Source organism: Schistocerca piceifrons, chromosome X (genome assembly GCF_021461385.2).
Source record: "Schistocerca piceifrons isolate TAMUIC-IGC-003096 chromosome X, iqSchPice1.1, whole genome shotgun sequence".
Lineage (NCBI taxonomy): Eukaryota > Metazoa > Arthropoda > Insecta > Orthoptera > Acrididae > Schistocerca > Schistocerca piceifrons.
This window is the reverse complement of record NC_060149.1, coordinates 381,106,756-381,120,875: the sequence shown is the minus strand read 5'-3', so window position 1 is coordinate 381,120,875 and position 14,120 is coordinate 381,106,756. Positions and strand designations below refer to the sequence as shown.

General features: G+C 36.9%; 1 protein-coding gene across 1 annotated transcript; it reads left to right on the top strand.

Moving 5' to 3' along the window:
* The first annotated feature begins 236 nt into the window (after positions 1–236).
* LOC124721561 (60S ribosomal protein L7a) lies at positions 237–12,937 on the top strand. The gene is made up of 6 exons (XM_047246598.1): positions 237–384; positions 9,478–9,595; positions 11,777–11,926; positions 12,091–12,311; positions 12,475–12,597; positions 12,693–12,937. The coding sequence occupies exons 1-6, from the start codon at positions 370–372 to the stop codon at positions 12,873–12,875; spliced, it is 810 nt and encodes a 269-aa protein (XP_047102554.1). The 5' UTR covers positions 237–369; the 3' UTR covers positions 12,876–12,937.
* The last annotated feature ends 1,183 nt before the right edge of the window (positions 12,938–14,120 follow it).

Here is a 14,120-nt window from a genome sequence, read left to right as displayed (position 1 = left end):
GAATTGGCCTTAAGACGTATAAATGTGTTGTGAGACTAAGACGCGAGGAATCGTCTATATCTGTATATTAATTTCAAGTTATTTAAAAATGGTCATTAAAATATGCTCTGATGGAACATTTTGGTGGAATTAAGACTCTCATATCATTTATTGTTGTAGAAACCTATCAAAGATATTATGTATACCGAAGGACGTAACTTTCCGAGAGTGGTACGTCTTTGCTAAGGTAACTTTGTTTTGCGTGCCGTATACCGGTGCTCACATGAATTCTTTGGAGTTTAGGCGGAGAGGAGATTAGTTCGTCTGACCAGGTTGTGTTGCCACGTGTGGAAGTAATCCAAGCGCATCGTTAACTCAGTTGGCAAGAAAATGGTCCAGAAAAAGGTATAAAAACTGTGTACCTCGATTTATCATCTGGAATGTTATTTTTCTGTTGTTTACGTTTATTTTATATTTCTAGCCACTTCTTGTTGATTATTGCAATGCAGTCAGTATTTAACTTTGCGAAGTGAGAGATTGTAATTTTGGATTGCCATTATGAAATTGCTTCCGTTGTCTACTTTTAATTAGAACTGTTCTACTAAAATGAATATAACTATTCAACTGTTCTAAGTTGTATATTCGTAGCAGACTCAAAACAGCATTCATTAAAGTGAAGTCAGTTCATTTACTATAGAAATAAGTAACCTAATGTTCTAAACAGTTCTATATATCGAATTACTAAAAGGCATCAATGTAAAGGCTGATATTTAGAATGGCCAGCCAGTTTGCAAATTGATGAAATTTATTCGTCTGTTGATACTATAGTTATGTGCAGTTTGCAGAAAGTAGCTGTTAAGTTTTGTATGATAAGACTGCAGAGTTCATAAAAACAGATTAGATTCTGGTGAACCATATCCGCCGTTGTACAATAAATCCGTAGTTGGCAGCAGGTTTACTCTTAGTTCGCTCTTTATTGTAGATGTTTTCACGTGGTTGGACTTAATGTTTACTTAATTAGGAAAGAGGATTAAAGAATTCAGGATAGCCTTGTAGCCAGTGTGTTATGATGCGACTACAGCATATGGTCAGATGTTCAGGTTAAGATTTATCTGACCATGTGTTGTAGTTTGCCTTCATTTAGGAATTTTTGTATATGTTTTGGGGAATTGTTATTGGACGTGTAAATTTCATTGGCTCTAGCTTGTAATGGCGTCAGAAAAATTTAGAAAATAGTTTTTCAGATTTTTTTATACATAACTGTCAGTGTTTCTGTTGACAGGTTGAGAGTTGAACTATTAATGAGGTAAAGGAAGTTGAGAATCACCTGTTCCATGTTTTGGCCTAGAGTGGACAACTTGATTTTTGAGTAGATGCAAATTCTACTGCACCACCTAGTTAAATTAGCACTTTTCTGTTGTGTTTCTAAGAATTTCAAGTAGCCTATGATATATGCTCCTTGCCCCACCTCCAGGTATTTGAAGTGCCAAAGGAAGTAGCTAATAAATTTTTGACAATTTGGTTGAGAGTGTAGGCACATCGTGTGAAACAATGTGATGAGACTGGTCTGTAGGTTTGTTTGAGCAGTGCCAGCAGGCTTGTGTACATGCAGAGTGTTTAATTAGTGTATGAGCAGTGTCTTCTCCAGCTTCTGGCTACTTGAGTGTGGCTGTTTGCCGTATCAGCAGTAGCAGCCAAGTAGCTAGAGGCTACCCAGAAAAATTATTCCGGTGCGCCCAAGCTGCCAGATCCACGCATGCGCAGAGCAAGCTGAGGTATAGTGGGGGGCCTTCTCCACGTGACCCGTATGTTTCGTGATATTGCTGGTCTCTTCATATACAGCTCCCACGTCAAATGAAAGCAAAACAGATTTCTGTGGCTGGGAGCCACCAAGTGAATAAATATACATTTTCATAAACATGAAAGGCCGAAATTAGTTTTGATTTTATATTATTTCCACATTTGAACCATTGTCTCAATGAAGCTATGTCAGTTTTGTAGAGCAATTTGCTTCTATTAATTTTTTCTGCTGAAGCAGTTAGTCTATTTGAAACAGTTTCATTCCGCTCTATTGGCTACTTTAAACTTCGTTTTGTTTCAAGTGCAAATTTTCATTTTCTGGGACGAATGACATACCACAAAGAACCAAACATGAGAGTACGCTACGACACCTCCAAGAAAATTGGTATCACGAAGCCTACATAGAAAAGCTGAATATCAGGTACTTCAGAGTGCATCTGGACATAGAAATTTGCAGTTAAGAGCAGAATGAAGCATTTTAAGTATGGTTTATGAAATTTCAATGCTATTGGAATAGTCTCTGATGTCCAGTTTGTTGTATGACACTGTAAGATCTCTTAATGCTATATTCGTATGAACATATGTAAACATTGACTTGAAGCTGACGAAGTAGGCAAATTTGGTCAGTAGTTTTGAACTAAATATTTTGTTTCAAATATATTGACAGATGTAGCAGAATTTTACAAATCTGACTTCTGTGAAAGTGTTTTTTGATCACAAGGCACTTTAGGATTTGCTCTAGGCCTGAAGTTATTTCTTAATTTCTTTCTTAAATTTATAGAATGCCATTCTATGCTAAATTGTAGATGGCCAACATACCGTGTTTTATCATTTTAACTCCCCACATGGCTTTATTTATTCCTAGAGTAGAAAATACTGTCAGTTGTAATTTATTTGCCTCACAGAAAACCTTGTTCATTTTTTACGCATTTTGAAATAGTCATGAAATTTATTGTCCTTTATTGTTGTGTAAGCTATACAAGAAACTGTTTTTGCAAGACATTTGTATTCCATCTTACTAGCTTTTGCAGTGCTGTGTAGATGTAAACCTGATTGGAAATGCTACATAACAATATTGCAGAGTAAGAATTTTTTTAAAAAAAAGTCAGTCACCATATAGCAGATTATTATGGTACTTTGAGCTGTGGAGTCTAGTTTTGAAATGAATAATATGCCAAGAACTGCTTCCTTATTTGCATTCCTTATCTGGGTAGAATAGATAAAACAATTTCTCCAGGTACAACTCCTTAGGTCCTCTCAATGACATGCCGCAGGACTGCACATGGTCACGTGATGCCTCACCATGCACGAAATTCCACACACAAATGTTATGAAAAGTGTGTGAGCAGAGCAAACACAAAGCACGGGTTGCATGTGTCATCGTAGCTGTGCATGCGCAGTAAAGCCTGTTGTCTGGCAACTGCTCAAATGAACCTTGTATTGCAACCTGGCTGGTGGTACATTGTACACTTGACTATAACTAAAACTGGAAAATTAAGGAAACTTAATGGAGCCCTGTTTTTATGAAAAAAGTATGTTCTACTGCCTAATTCAGTTTGATTTGTGCAGTTGATGCATGAAGTCATTATTAATATATCCTGCTTAAGTGCTCACTAGATGATTAGTGTGGACTATTACTGAAATTCTCCCTAAACAGTCCATTAATATTTTGGTTTGGAGTGTTAAAATGGTGACGTGCTGCTGTGATGACTGCTTCATTGTTGTAAGTGGGGAAAAATGGATGCAAAATTGGTTCAAGGTATGTTGGGGATTACTCACTTGACAGAATTAAATTGAACACAGAGGTAACTTTCTTGTTTTCAAACATTATGTGCACTGTATATATTGGCAGTCAGCTGTGACCATAAACAAATGAGAACTTAGGCTGCCCAAGGGGAGAGGAGTGGTGTGGGGAATAAAGCCCTGCCTCCCTCTCAAAGGGCTGCATTCTGTGCTTCCGTGTATGCAGAACTAACATAATGGTCAGAGGGAAAGCGGATTCCTTTTGCGGTGAGAGGTGCATTCGAATCCCTTTATGCACCATGATTAGTCTCTTCACTCGTTTCAAAATAAGAAAACAAGCAATCCACAATGCAAAATAAATTGGAGTACACAAAGCATTTGGTTAGTGACTATAGTGCAATTAGTACTGCATTTGACAGAGTGTTCAGGCCTGACCTACCGGTATCTTAAGTAACAATAGTTCAAAACACTTCCTATCTATAACTACCACAATGTGTGTGTGTAACTCCTTTTAATGTTTGTCCGCATGCAGAGATACATCCCCCCCCCATGGCGGCCACTCTTTTATGTGGAGTAAGGAGTTTTTATTTGTTAAGAAATTATCATGCTTGTGGAAGTGATTTCCTGTGGTTCAGCTGAACCTCTTGTTTAGCACTATATGGCTCATGCAGTAAGAAAATCTGTACTTTAGCAAATGCTGTGGGTCGATGGAAGTGTCAGATTCCACCCGTCGGCTTTGACCTGTAACGTAAGACTAGTGTGGTGTGTAATGTCATGATGACGTGGAGTTTAGTTTGTGAGAGTGGTGTGTTTGTAGGTGTCGTTTTGATGTGGTCGGTGCTGCTATCTCGTGGTGTGTTTGAGTTGCGTGTTAGATGATGTTTTTGGTTTAGTTTGCATGTTTATAGGTGGCGTATTGTTGTGGTCAGTGGTTCTCTGGTGGCATGTTTCTGGGTAGCGCGTTATGTGGTGTAGTTGTTCACTTGTGTGGTAGCATTGCATGTGTGTGGTATTGCTGGTGACCGTGCTTTCAGTGGAATATTTTTCAGTGAGTTAATGATTTTGGTTTTGTTATGTCAGTGTTATTCATTGTATGTGAATTTTGGTAAATTGCTTTGTCTTTGGTAAGAAAAGATATGTTTTTTGGTTGTTGGCGATGGGGGGCAGTGCGTTCTCTCTCTCTCTCTCTCTCTCTCTCTCTCTCTCTCTGTCTCTCTCTCTCTCTCTCTCCCTCTCTCTCTCTCTAGTAAAATTTCGTCAGCTATTCGGCCTGTTGGCTGAAGTCGTGATGTGTTCAGTGTGTTGTGAAGAAATAAGGCTGACTAAAGTTCTGGCATCTCTGACCAGGGATGGCTATATGTGGAGATGCCAATTTTGATTTTCTAGGTGTTTTTTGTGGCAGGATTAAGTGTTTGGTGGTGGTGAAAGTTTTGAGATTTATAGTGTGGTATCGGTAGTTTCTGTTGACCTATATAGGTCAAGGGAAGTGATAGATTCCAATGGATTTCGTGTGCAGTGTTTTTTTTAATGTTGTGGGGTCTTGTTATTTTAGTGTTTTTTGTCGTTTGGTGAGTGGTGTGTTTTAGTTTGTCCCCACCCAAAAAACCCCAATTTCCCGTGCTTGTTCTGTTGGTTTGATTAGGTTTTTTGTGGAAGGTGTCTGTTGGTTTTCGATGTATTTTTGTTATGTTTACGTAATGTCATACGCGCCATATTGGAGATGTAGTGGATGGTAGTTTCTGCCATATTTGTGATGTCATGGTTCAAAGCAGACGAGTGGAATTGGGTGCTTCCGTATTTCCAATGCTGTATAACTTGTTTTGGTAAAAAGTTCTTCATAATTGATATATATGTGTGTGTGTGTGTGTGTGTCAATATACTCATACTTGTCTGTTATCTAAGACACATTTTCTGAATTTACTGTGCAGTTTGAAAGTGCACTCATAACCAGAATCACCTTTCAGCTCAACCCAGGCATTGGACTGACTAGAGATCAGTCTCCCTGGCCAAAATTTCATTGGTGTCCTGTTGTCTGGGCTAGGTTTTCACATCTAAAATTTAGTTCTGGCATTAACACAATTGTCGGAAATGACAATTTGTCTTGTGCCCCTCCAGTGGAGAAATGTTGGTGCCCATATCCCATGATGAAAAACAGTATGATGCAAGTCCAAGTCAGCACATACCTGGTACTATACTCCAGTTCAGTGAGTAGAGTGGTAGGGGCCAGCTGACAGCCAAACGGCCCACATGCTCACTGTTGCCTGTTCTGTAGGTATGTGCAGTGTGTAGTGAAGAATGGCTGGCTGCATGCTGGTGACACTTATTAATCAGAGTATGCTAAATCTTCCTGCTGGCTGAAATTTTTGCCATACATAAAACCTGTTTTATCACATAACAGGCTCACAAAAATCAAAACTTAGCCTTATTTAACATAATTTTAATTTTGAAAGATGATTGACTCATTTTTCAAGCATTTTAAATGGTTCCAAAACGTGTGTGAAAGGTGCAAAGACAAAGGTTTCAGTTTACACAACATGTGTGCACTCTGTTTTGTACTGAAATTTGCCAGTCAATGAACTAAGAATGTTCCACTGCTTCAGGCTCTTCCTTTGATAGTGATGCCTTCCTGTTGAACCAATAGAAACTAGAGCACTTAGTCTCCAAAACAGGAATTCTACACAAACTGCCATAAAGCACGACTTCAACACCACTACACAGCAAAATACACATGGGGCCCAGCTGTCCGTCAGCTACTAAACAGAAACGGAAGGTGCTGTGACACCTGTCCTCTAATTCGTAGTAGTTCTGCGTGCAGAAATAAGCATCCTTGCTTGTGCTGTTGATTAAGCAACTGCACACTTTTTACATATATTTCCTCTATCAAAATGTTTATCACTGGGTCTCAGACCTTTCTTAAAATTTACTTCGTGTTTTATTACTATTATTTGACATGTCTTGTGGAAACATCTGTAACAACTGTTTACAGTATAACATTTTTATTGCAGTTGGTGTTGCATCAATTCTGTCCAAATTTTGTCATGTTAAGCTTTATCAACTCTTCTGAAACTGATGATAAATATGTGTACAAAGAATGAAATGAGTTATTTGTTGCTGAGAATATGCGAAAAAGTACCATGACACAGACACAGACCTTTTAAGAATTGAAAGTTATGAATAAAAGTATATACAGATATTAATGCGTGTATATACCTGAATAGAATCTAGTGCAAGTATTATTGCGTAATATTTCTATAACTGCCTTAAATACTTTTAATTGAAACTACACTTTCACATTTCACATCTGTAGGATGTGCAGTATTAAAAAGCTGAATTGGTATTTGTGAAAAATTCCTTGCAAGAGTGCTTTGGTTCATTTTCGTCTGAAGATGGCATTTCTACTTTGAAGAGTGCGGTCAGTTTTGCTGTAGTGTGTGTTCATCCATAGCTTTAGTAATTTCTCTGCACTTTCTTGATGCATAGAGCTTACTTCACTGACCATGGTTTCTTAACAGGACTAACAACCACCTATGTAGCTGACTGATTCAAGGTATTTAATTCTTCCTCTATTGAAGTAAAACCTGCATCATCTGCACCATAGGAGGCTTCAACTTGTTTGAATACTATCATTGTTGTTCTTCTGTCAAAATGTTTCGAACAGTTGTCACTGGAAATATGTTAACTTTGAAGCAGTCTTCAAATTAGAACACTTATTCGCAACCTGAACAAAGTCTATTTTTTTGTTTCTAATATACCACTCTTTCATGGATATGCAACTAGTCAGCACACTTAACTCTCCTTTGGCCCCAGTCCTTTTCGCAAAACACAGAACTAGGTGGATGTTCTGATTTCTTAGAAACCTCTTCAGTAAACAATTTAGCACTGGTCAACTACAATACAGAAACCTGCAATGAACAGCCATGACAAAGCAGCTGACGAACAACAAAAAAGTGAAATGAGAACTGCAGCAAAGAAAGCAAAAAGAGAACACATTAGAAATAAACATTCTAACAAAGAAGTTAGTAAGAAAAAACTTCAGTTAAGACATAAATTACCCTTGAAAGTTCAAAAAAATATTTTTTAAAATAAAACCTGTCCAAATTAAAAGTGGAAGCTCTCCTACTATATGATACTAATCAACAAAAAATCAAAATGTTATGGATTGGCACTTCTGGAAAAGTATTCCATAAATAATAAAAATGTTTGGAATGCTATAGTAAAAGAATTTTGACAGATAAGTCCAAATGTAGTAGTTCTTTGTAATCATAATGCAATTATCCTTCCCATAAAAACCCACCAAAATATCTAGAACTGTTAGAGATACAGCATTTTAAAATATTTTCTGAAATTTCACATCTTCAAAATGTTCAGTGTCATTTTTGGAAGCCCGAATCTCTGGGCAGGAATTTTTTGGAGAAAACAAAGTTTGTGTTTTTTACTTCTGATTTTTAACATATGCTAAATTCAATAACATGAAGACTAAAGGTAACCCCTCTTCAAGAAGTGATGTGGATTATGCCTGCTGCAGTTTTCCAAGCAGAAAATCTAAAATCTTGCTGTGATCTGAAACCTTTTGTGTACCTGTTGTTCAGATACTGTTTTACCCAGCTGTCATTTTTCTTTAGGCTTTTATCACAATAAAAGCGGCACAAATTGCTGAGCAAAGAAATGGATGCATAGTAGGCTGCTTGAATGAGACAGTGTGTGTATGAGAACATGTGTACGTGAGCTGTTCCTATGTGAAACTGCACATGATGAAAGAGGTGTGTACATATGACTGAAGACATCCTTGGTATTTCAGTATAGAAGGGTTCACAAATAGTGTGTTCAGTCTTAAAATAGTGCTGATAAGTATGGGACCAATACCAAATAGGGTGAACAGGAGATGTTGAATATTTTTCTCACCGAATTCACAGAAATGCTGAACAATTGGAAGGCACTTGTAGATCCAATTAGCCTGTTAAATCCTATGTACAGAGTTTAAAGAAAAAAATGAATATACTGCAACCCCTGATATACTGTTCCTATGTGGGTGCAGAAGAGAATGTGCAGAGGTGTTTGTGTTCATTCTACTCACTATGCTATTTGAATGGGAACTGAAACTAACATGTGATAATGGTAAGTTCCCTCTGCCATGCACTTGCTACTCAGTAAGAGGATAGGTGACTCATGTCTCAAGGAATTTCATCAGATGAGTTAAGAATGGAATGTTACAATTTTTGAAATTGTACTTGATTGTTAAAACAAACATTCCAGTAAAATCCCTCATTGAACAAGGATATATCAGTGACTAATTTTGTGACCATCATGTGTGATAGTAAAATGAGAATGTGAGTTTAAATGGATTTGTTATTAAACTGCATCCAGGCATGTAATTGGCAGTAAAAGTGCAACAATAAAGTGCATAGGCTAATTTTACAAACTGAGATAAAGTTATAAAACCTGCATTTTTGGCAGACCGTTCACAGGATCAGTCGGAATGTTTAATTTTATGTAGAAGGCAGTGTGATAGTTTGAACAGTCTTTTATGGGAAACAAGGTATTGACGTGGATTTTCAGTCTTTGTTAATCTTGGTATAATGAAGTCTGACAAGTCAGTTTTTGGCAGCAGCTTTCATTTAGTTCGTTACAGTTGTTAAGCCCAGTTCAATCTGTAGCCCAGCTTCAAATAGTGCAGCATGAAGGTCTTAACTGTCACATGAACTAATTAGTTAAGATAGTTTACATCACCCTCTTCCTTTGTATCAAGATAATTGCAGTTGCCACATTTCAAATCATTGGCAGTAAATGTGGTCTGTTTTAGTTCTTTAATTGTAGGAACCATAACTTCATAGGATTAGCTGGTTTCAAAGTGATGTTGTATGGCTCCTGACATCAGTTTTTTACTGTGAAGCAATTATTTGTAACAGCTTAATAATGTGTACAATATTTTGAGAATAATGGTTTAATTACTTTCAGCCCAAGAAGAAGACTGTGGGGAAGAAGGTGGCAGCTGCACCACTGGCAGTTAAGAAAGTAGAACCAAAGAAGGTTGAAAATCCTTTATTTGATAAAAGGACAAGAAATTTTGGCATTGGTAAGCATTTCTAAGAGGAAATATAAGTTGATACTTTCTTACGTTGTGTAATTTCAGGTGTCTGATGTGCCGCATTTTGCAAAATTAAATTTTTATACTGAGCCTCTGATAAATTATGTGCATGTAACACTGGTTTAATAGTGAATTTGTTTGTAAACTTCTGTGGAGATTGTTGCAGGATAACTTTTAACATAGAGTTGAAAAAATAAATATTTTAACTAGGCCCATTGAGGGGAAAATGGGAAATATTTGATTGGGCAAGTCAACTACAAAGGGAACTACTTTTGTAGTGTTTACTTGATCCATTGTGAAGGCTGGTCCACATAGTGACTTGATTGTGCAAATGTCAGCACACATTTTCACAAAAAATAATTACCTGTAGACATGAAATTTGTGTAAATACAGGATGCTCACAAACTGGAAATTGGAGTTAGAATTGCTCAAATCTGTCGTTGCATACCCACTGAATTCTAAAATATTTGTTGTAGAGTTCATTATTTAGTGTTTTCCAACACAAGTTACATGTTTGGGGAAACTTGAATAATGAATGCAGTGATCAGGATAAGAAGGCAGCTGCTTGCGGTTCTTTAATATCATGCTACAAGGAATTGTAATGTACCTGTCAGCTTCTCACAAGTTGAATTTGTTTTCTTCCAGATTTCTTGTTTTGTTAAGAGTTATGAACAAACAAAAATTGTATGATTATGCATCATGTAACAAATTTTTGTGATTAACTTGTGGGAAAATTGCCATTGTTTAACATTCTGCTGCTATGGACAGTGTCTGCATTCCATGCTGAGGGCACCTTTCATTGTGGTGGTTATGCTTGCCAAATGATGGTGTCTGTGCTGAGAGATGGCATTCTGGCCAATGTTACTGATCGGATTTTTCGAAAACTACTAAATTTTTTGCATATCTTACAGTCCAATATCTCGCTCGATAAGGGGCTTACTTTTTGGTATGTATCATAGTGCTGCATCAATTTAAGTAGAACATTGAACGAAATTTTCAAGATTTTGCAGAGGTAAAAACATATTGTGTAAGCTTTGTGTATGGTTGATTTAGCTCATACATTGCAGTGAATGAAATGTAGATAAGATATTGAAATATTATTTAAAATTAAGAGCAGAGTGATACTTGCTTCGTTCTTGAATTATTGAGTTTGATGTTGGACACAGTCGTGTGTGACATGACCATTACTGTCCTTGCAGATCATGAATTGCAGTGATAGGTTGGTGCCTCAGGATGCATGCAGATGTTCATAGCATTAAGTGGCACACTTATACATATTTTCAGCACCTGGAAAGTGGGATAGCAGATATTTATATACACCCACAGCAATGGAAGGGTTAGAGCCACCGTCTTGATGGTTTAGACTATTCTTCGTGCTTTTTATAGAGAAATGGCAAACAAAGATCAAATAAGCTTAAACCTAACTTCATTATGAATTAGTGTTCTGAGTATAGTGTATGCTTTGCAGGTGTAGTTTCCTGCTGGAAGTTCTTTAGGTAGATAAATGGCAGCGCGGCAGTAGAGTAAAACTGTTTGTGGGCACACGAGAGTTATGATTTATTGCATGCAGACTTCAGCACAGTTGGATCGAGCTGTTTGGGCTGGATTTTATTACGCTGATTTGGCTTTGGGGATCTTAATGTGATTGTAGGTTCCATGCATCTTTCGAATAGTGAATTGTTTCATGCACTTTGTGGTATTTTGGGTATTTTGTTTTGTTTGAAATTCAAAATGGTTAAGGGCTCTGTCATTCACTTCAGACTTGGTTGTTGCTGGCATACTTGCTGGATATTGTAATTTTCTTTGAGGGCTTGTCATTGAAAATATCTTCTAATGTGGATACCAAAATCTTCCAATTCATAAAGCATTTTCCATTTTTATTGTAAAACGTAAATTTTCTGCTGAGGGATATGTGCAGTAGTCAGGAGCAGTACATTCTGTTGAATTTATGAACATGCTGGAATTGAATTAAGCATTGTTTTTGTTAGTAGGGTGCATGTCGGAGTTTTTGTATCTATGGGATAGCTACTTTCCCATTCTGCTGTTCCTTACGATTGGGACATTCAAATCTCTCTCTCTCTCTCTCTCTCTCTCTCTCTCTCTCTCTCTCTCTCCTTTGTAACTGATAAGTGCAGTGCTTGCCTTTTTAACATACAAATATTTTTGCAGGTCAGGACATTCAGCCACCTCGTGACCTTAGCCGTTTTGTGAAATGGCCAAAATATATTAGGATTCAAAGACAGAAATCAGTACTGCAAAAACGACTGAAAGTGCCACCACCAATAAATCAGTTTACTCAAACACTAGACAGGCAAACTGGTAATGTTAAACTCCTATTCATTTACACTCTTCGTGAAATGATGAAAATAACAACTGAGTATGATGCTGACTTTTAACGAGCTTTTTAATTCTGATACAAAAAATGATAGAACTAAGATTTTAAATGATTTTTAGGAGATTCAAAAAGTCTCTTCTTTTTATAGCTACTGCACTCTTCAAGTTGCTTGATAAGTATCGCCCAGAAACTCGCCAGGCAAAGAAGCAGAGATTGTTTACACAGGCTCAGGCTAAGGTTTCGAAGAAAGAAGAGACACACGAGAGAAAGATTCTTTCAGTAAAGCAAGGAGCGCAAACAGTAACAAAACTGATTGAGCAGAAGAAAGCCCAGCTGGTTGTAATTGCACATGATGTGGATCCAATTGAGGTATAAATTTAGATACATGCAAAGAATAGTACAATATTAATTTAATGATGTTTTGAATTTCTTCACCTGATTAAATTGATGACAATATGCACTGAATAGTATACACTAATTTTGTTTTTATATTTAACAATTCCATATCTCCTGAGTAATTCCGTTGTTACAGATGGTACTTTTCCTGCCATCTTTGTGCCGAAAGATGGGGGTCCCATATTGTATAGTTAAAGGAAAGGCCCGTCTTGGGCGTTTAGTACATAAGAAAACATGCACGTGTGTTGCCATCACTCAGGTACTAATTACCTTTATTACCGTATAACAAATTACTGAATTTTCAAATAAAAATTTTCTGCTAATACCCAAAACTGTCACTGTATAATTTTACAGGTGGAGTCATCTGATAGGGCAGCATTGACGAAGATTGTAGAGTCTGTAAAAACCAACTTCAATGAGCGCTATGAAGAATTCAGAAGGCATTGGGGTGGTGGTCTTTTGGGATCAAAATCTGCTGCCAGGATTGCCAAAATTGAGAAGGCAAAGGCCAGAGAACTGGCTCAAAAGCAGGGCTAATTTTTGACATTCATTATACAATAAAAAGTAAGAAAAATAAACTTTTGAAAAAAATTACAAAATTGTGAAATGTTCCATTATTTAAAACCATAATGAAAACAACTTATGCAAATTGTCAAGTGTGTAACACACTGAAATTTTATCATAAAATACTTTTGGCTAGCATTTTGATTTTGATGGCCTGGTAAAATCTGGTTACAACTGAAGCTATTAATGCCTGAGAACATTCCTGACAAATATTTTAAATATATTCTAATATGAGGCTCTTACAGTAGTATATTGAGGACTTTTTGCTGGTATGTAACTTGGTGATAAAAGCTAATCATGTGTGTTCAGTGGAAAGTTATTTAAAGAATGGTTTACTCTGATTCAGTTAACTTTATAATATTCCGTTAGCATGTGCAAACTAGCAAAATGTTTGAGCTTCAGTTGTAAAGTTCATAGAGGCTGTTGCAGCTTACTCATGCACCAGTTGTCAGTCCACAGTGTGATATCCATGTTTTTCTTCCTTTGTTGCAATGTTTTTCCATTGCCTTGAAAAAGTGAGCAGTTACATCAGTCCTTGAAATTCTTAAGTGTTAATCAAATATGCTGTGAGGATATTTGAATTCATAGGTTGTAGTTACCTGCAGTGAGTTTGCCAGTTTGTGTAGTTCACATGAATGCTGAACTGACATTGATGAGGAAAATAGTGTTTTTTGGTTTCTGGGCACTAAATTTTGTTTGCATTTTAGTATAAATAGGAAAATGAAAATGTGCTTGATAGCACTATAAAATGTGACGGAACAGTTGGACAACACACAAATTAGTTAAGCTAAATCCAGTACTGGTGATTCACTTTTCAAAAGTGAGAAACTTCCTAGCTTTTGGAACAAAAGTTCCTTTCTAACAAAGGAACCTCCCCATCGCACCCCCTCAGATTTAGTTATAAGTTGCCACAGTGGATAGACCTTGAAAAACTGAACACAGATCAATCGAGAAAACAGGAAGTAGTTGTGTGGAACTATGAAAAAATAAGCAAAATATACAAACTGAGTAGTCCATGTGCAAGATAGGCAACCTAAAGGACTGACAGAACACAGGAGTACCGTGGTCCTGTGGTTAACGTGAACAGCTGCGGGGCTAGAGGTCGTTGGTTCAAGTCTTCCTTCGAGCAAAAAGTTTAATTTTTTATTTTCAGACAATTACGAAAGTTCAGGGACACACACATAATCAGCTTCGCTCTCCAAAATTCCAGGACATGTG

Bases quoted from the DNA above. Each gene is read 5' to 3' on its own strand.
- LOC124721561 (XM_047246598.1), top strand. The intron at 9,596-11,776 runs GTAAGCATTTCT...ATATTTTTGCAG, and splicing joins GACAAGAAATTTTGGCATTG to GTCAGGACATTCAGCCACCT. The intron at 12,312-12,474 runs GTATAAATTTAG...CCGTTGTTACAG, and splicing joins ATGATGTGGATCCAATTGAG to ATGGTACTTTTCCTGCCATC.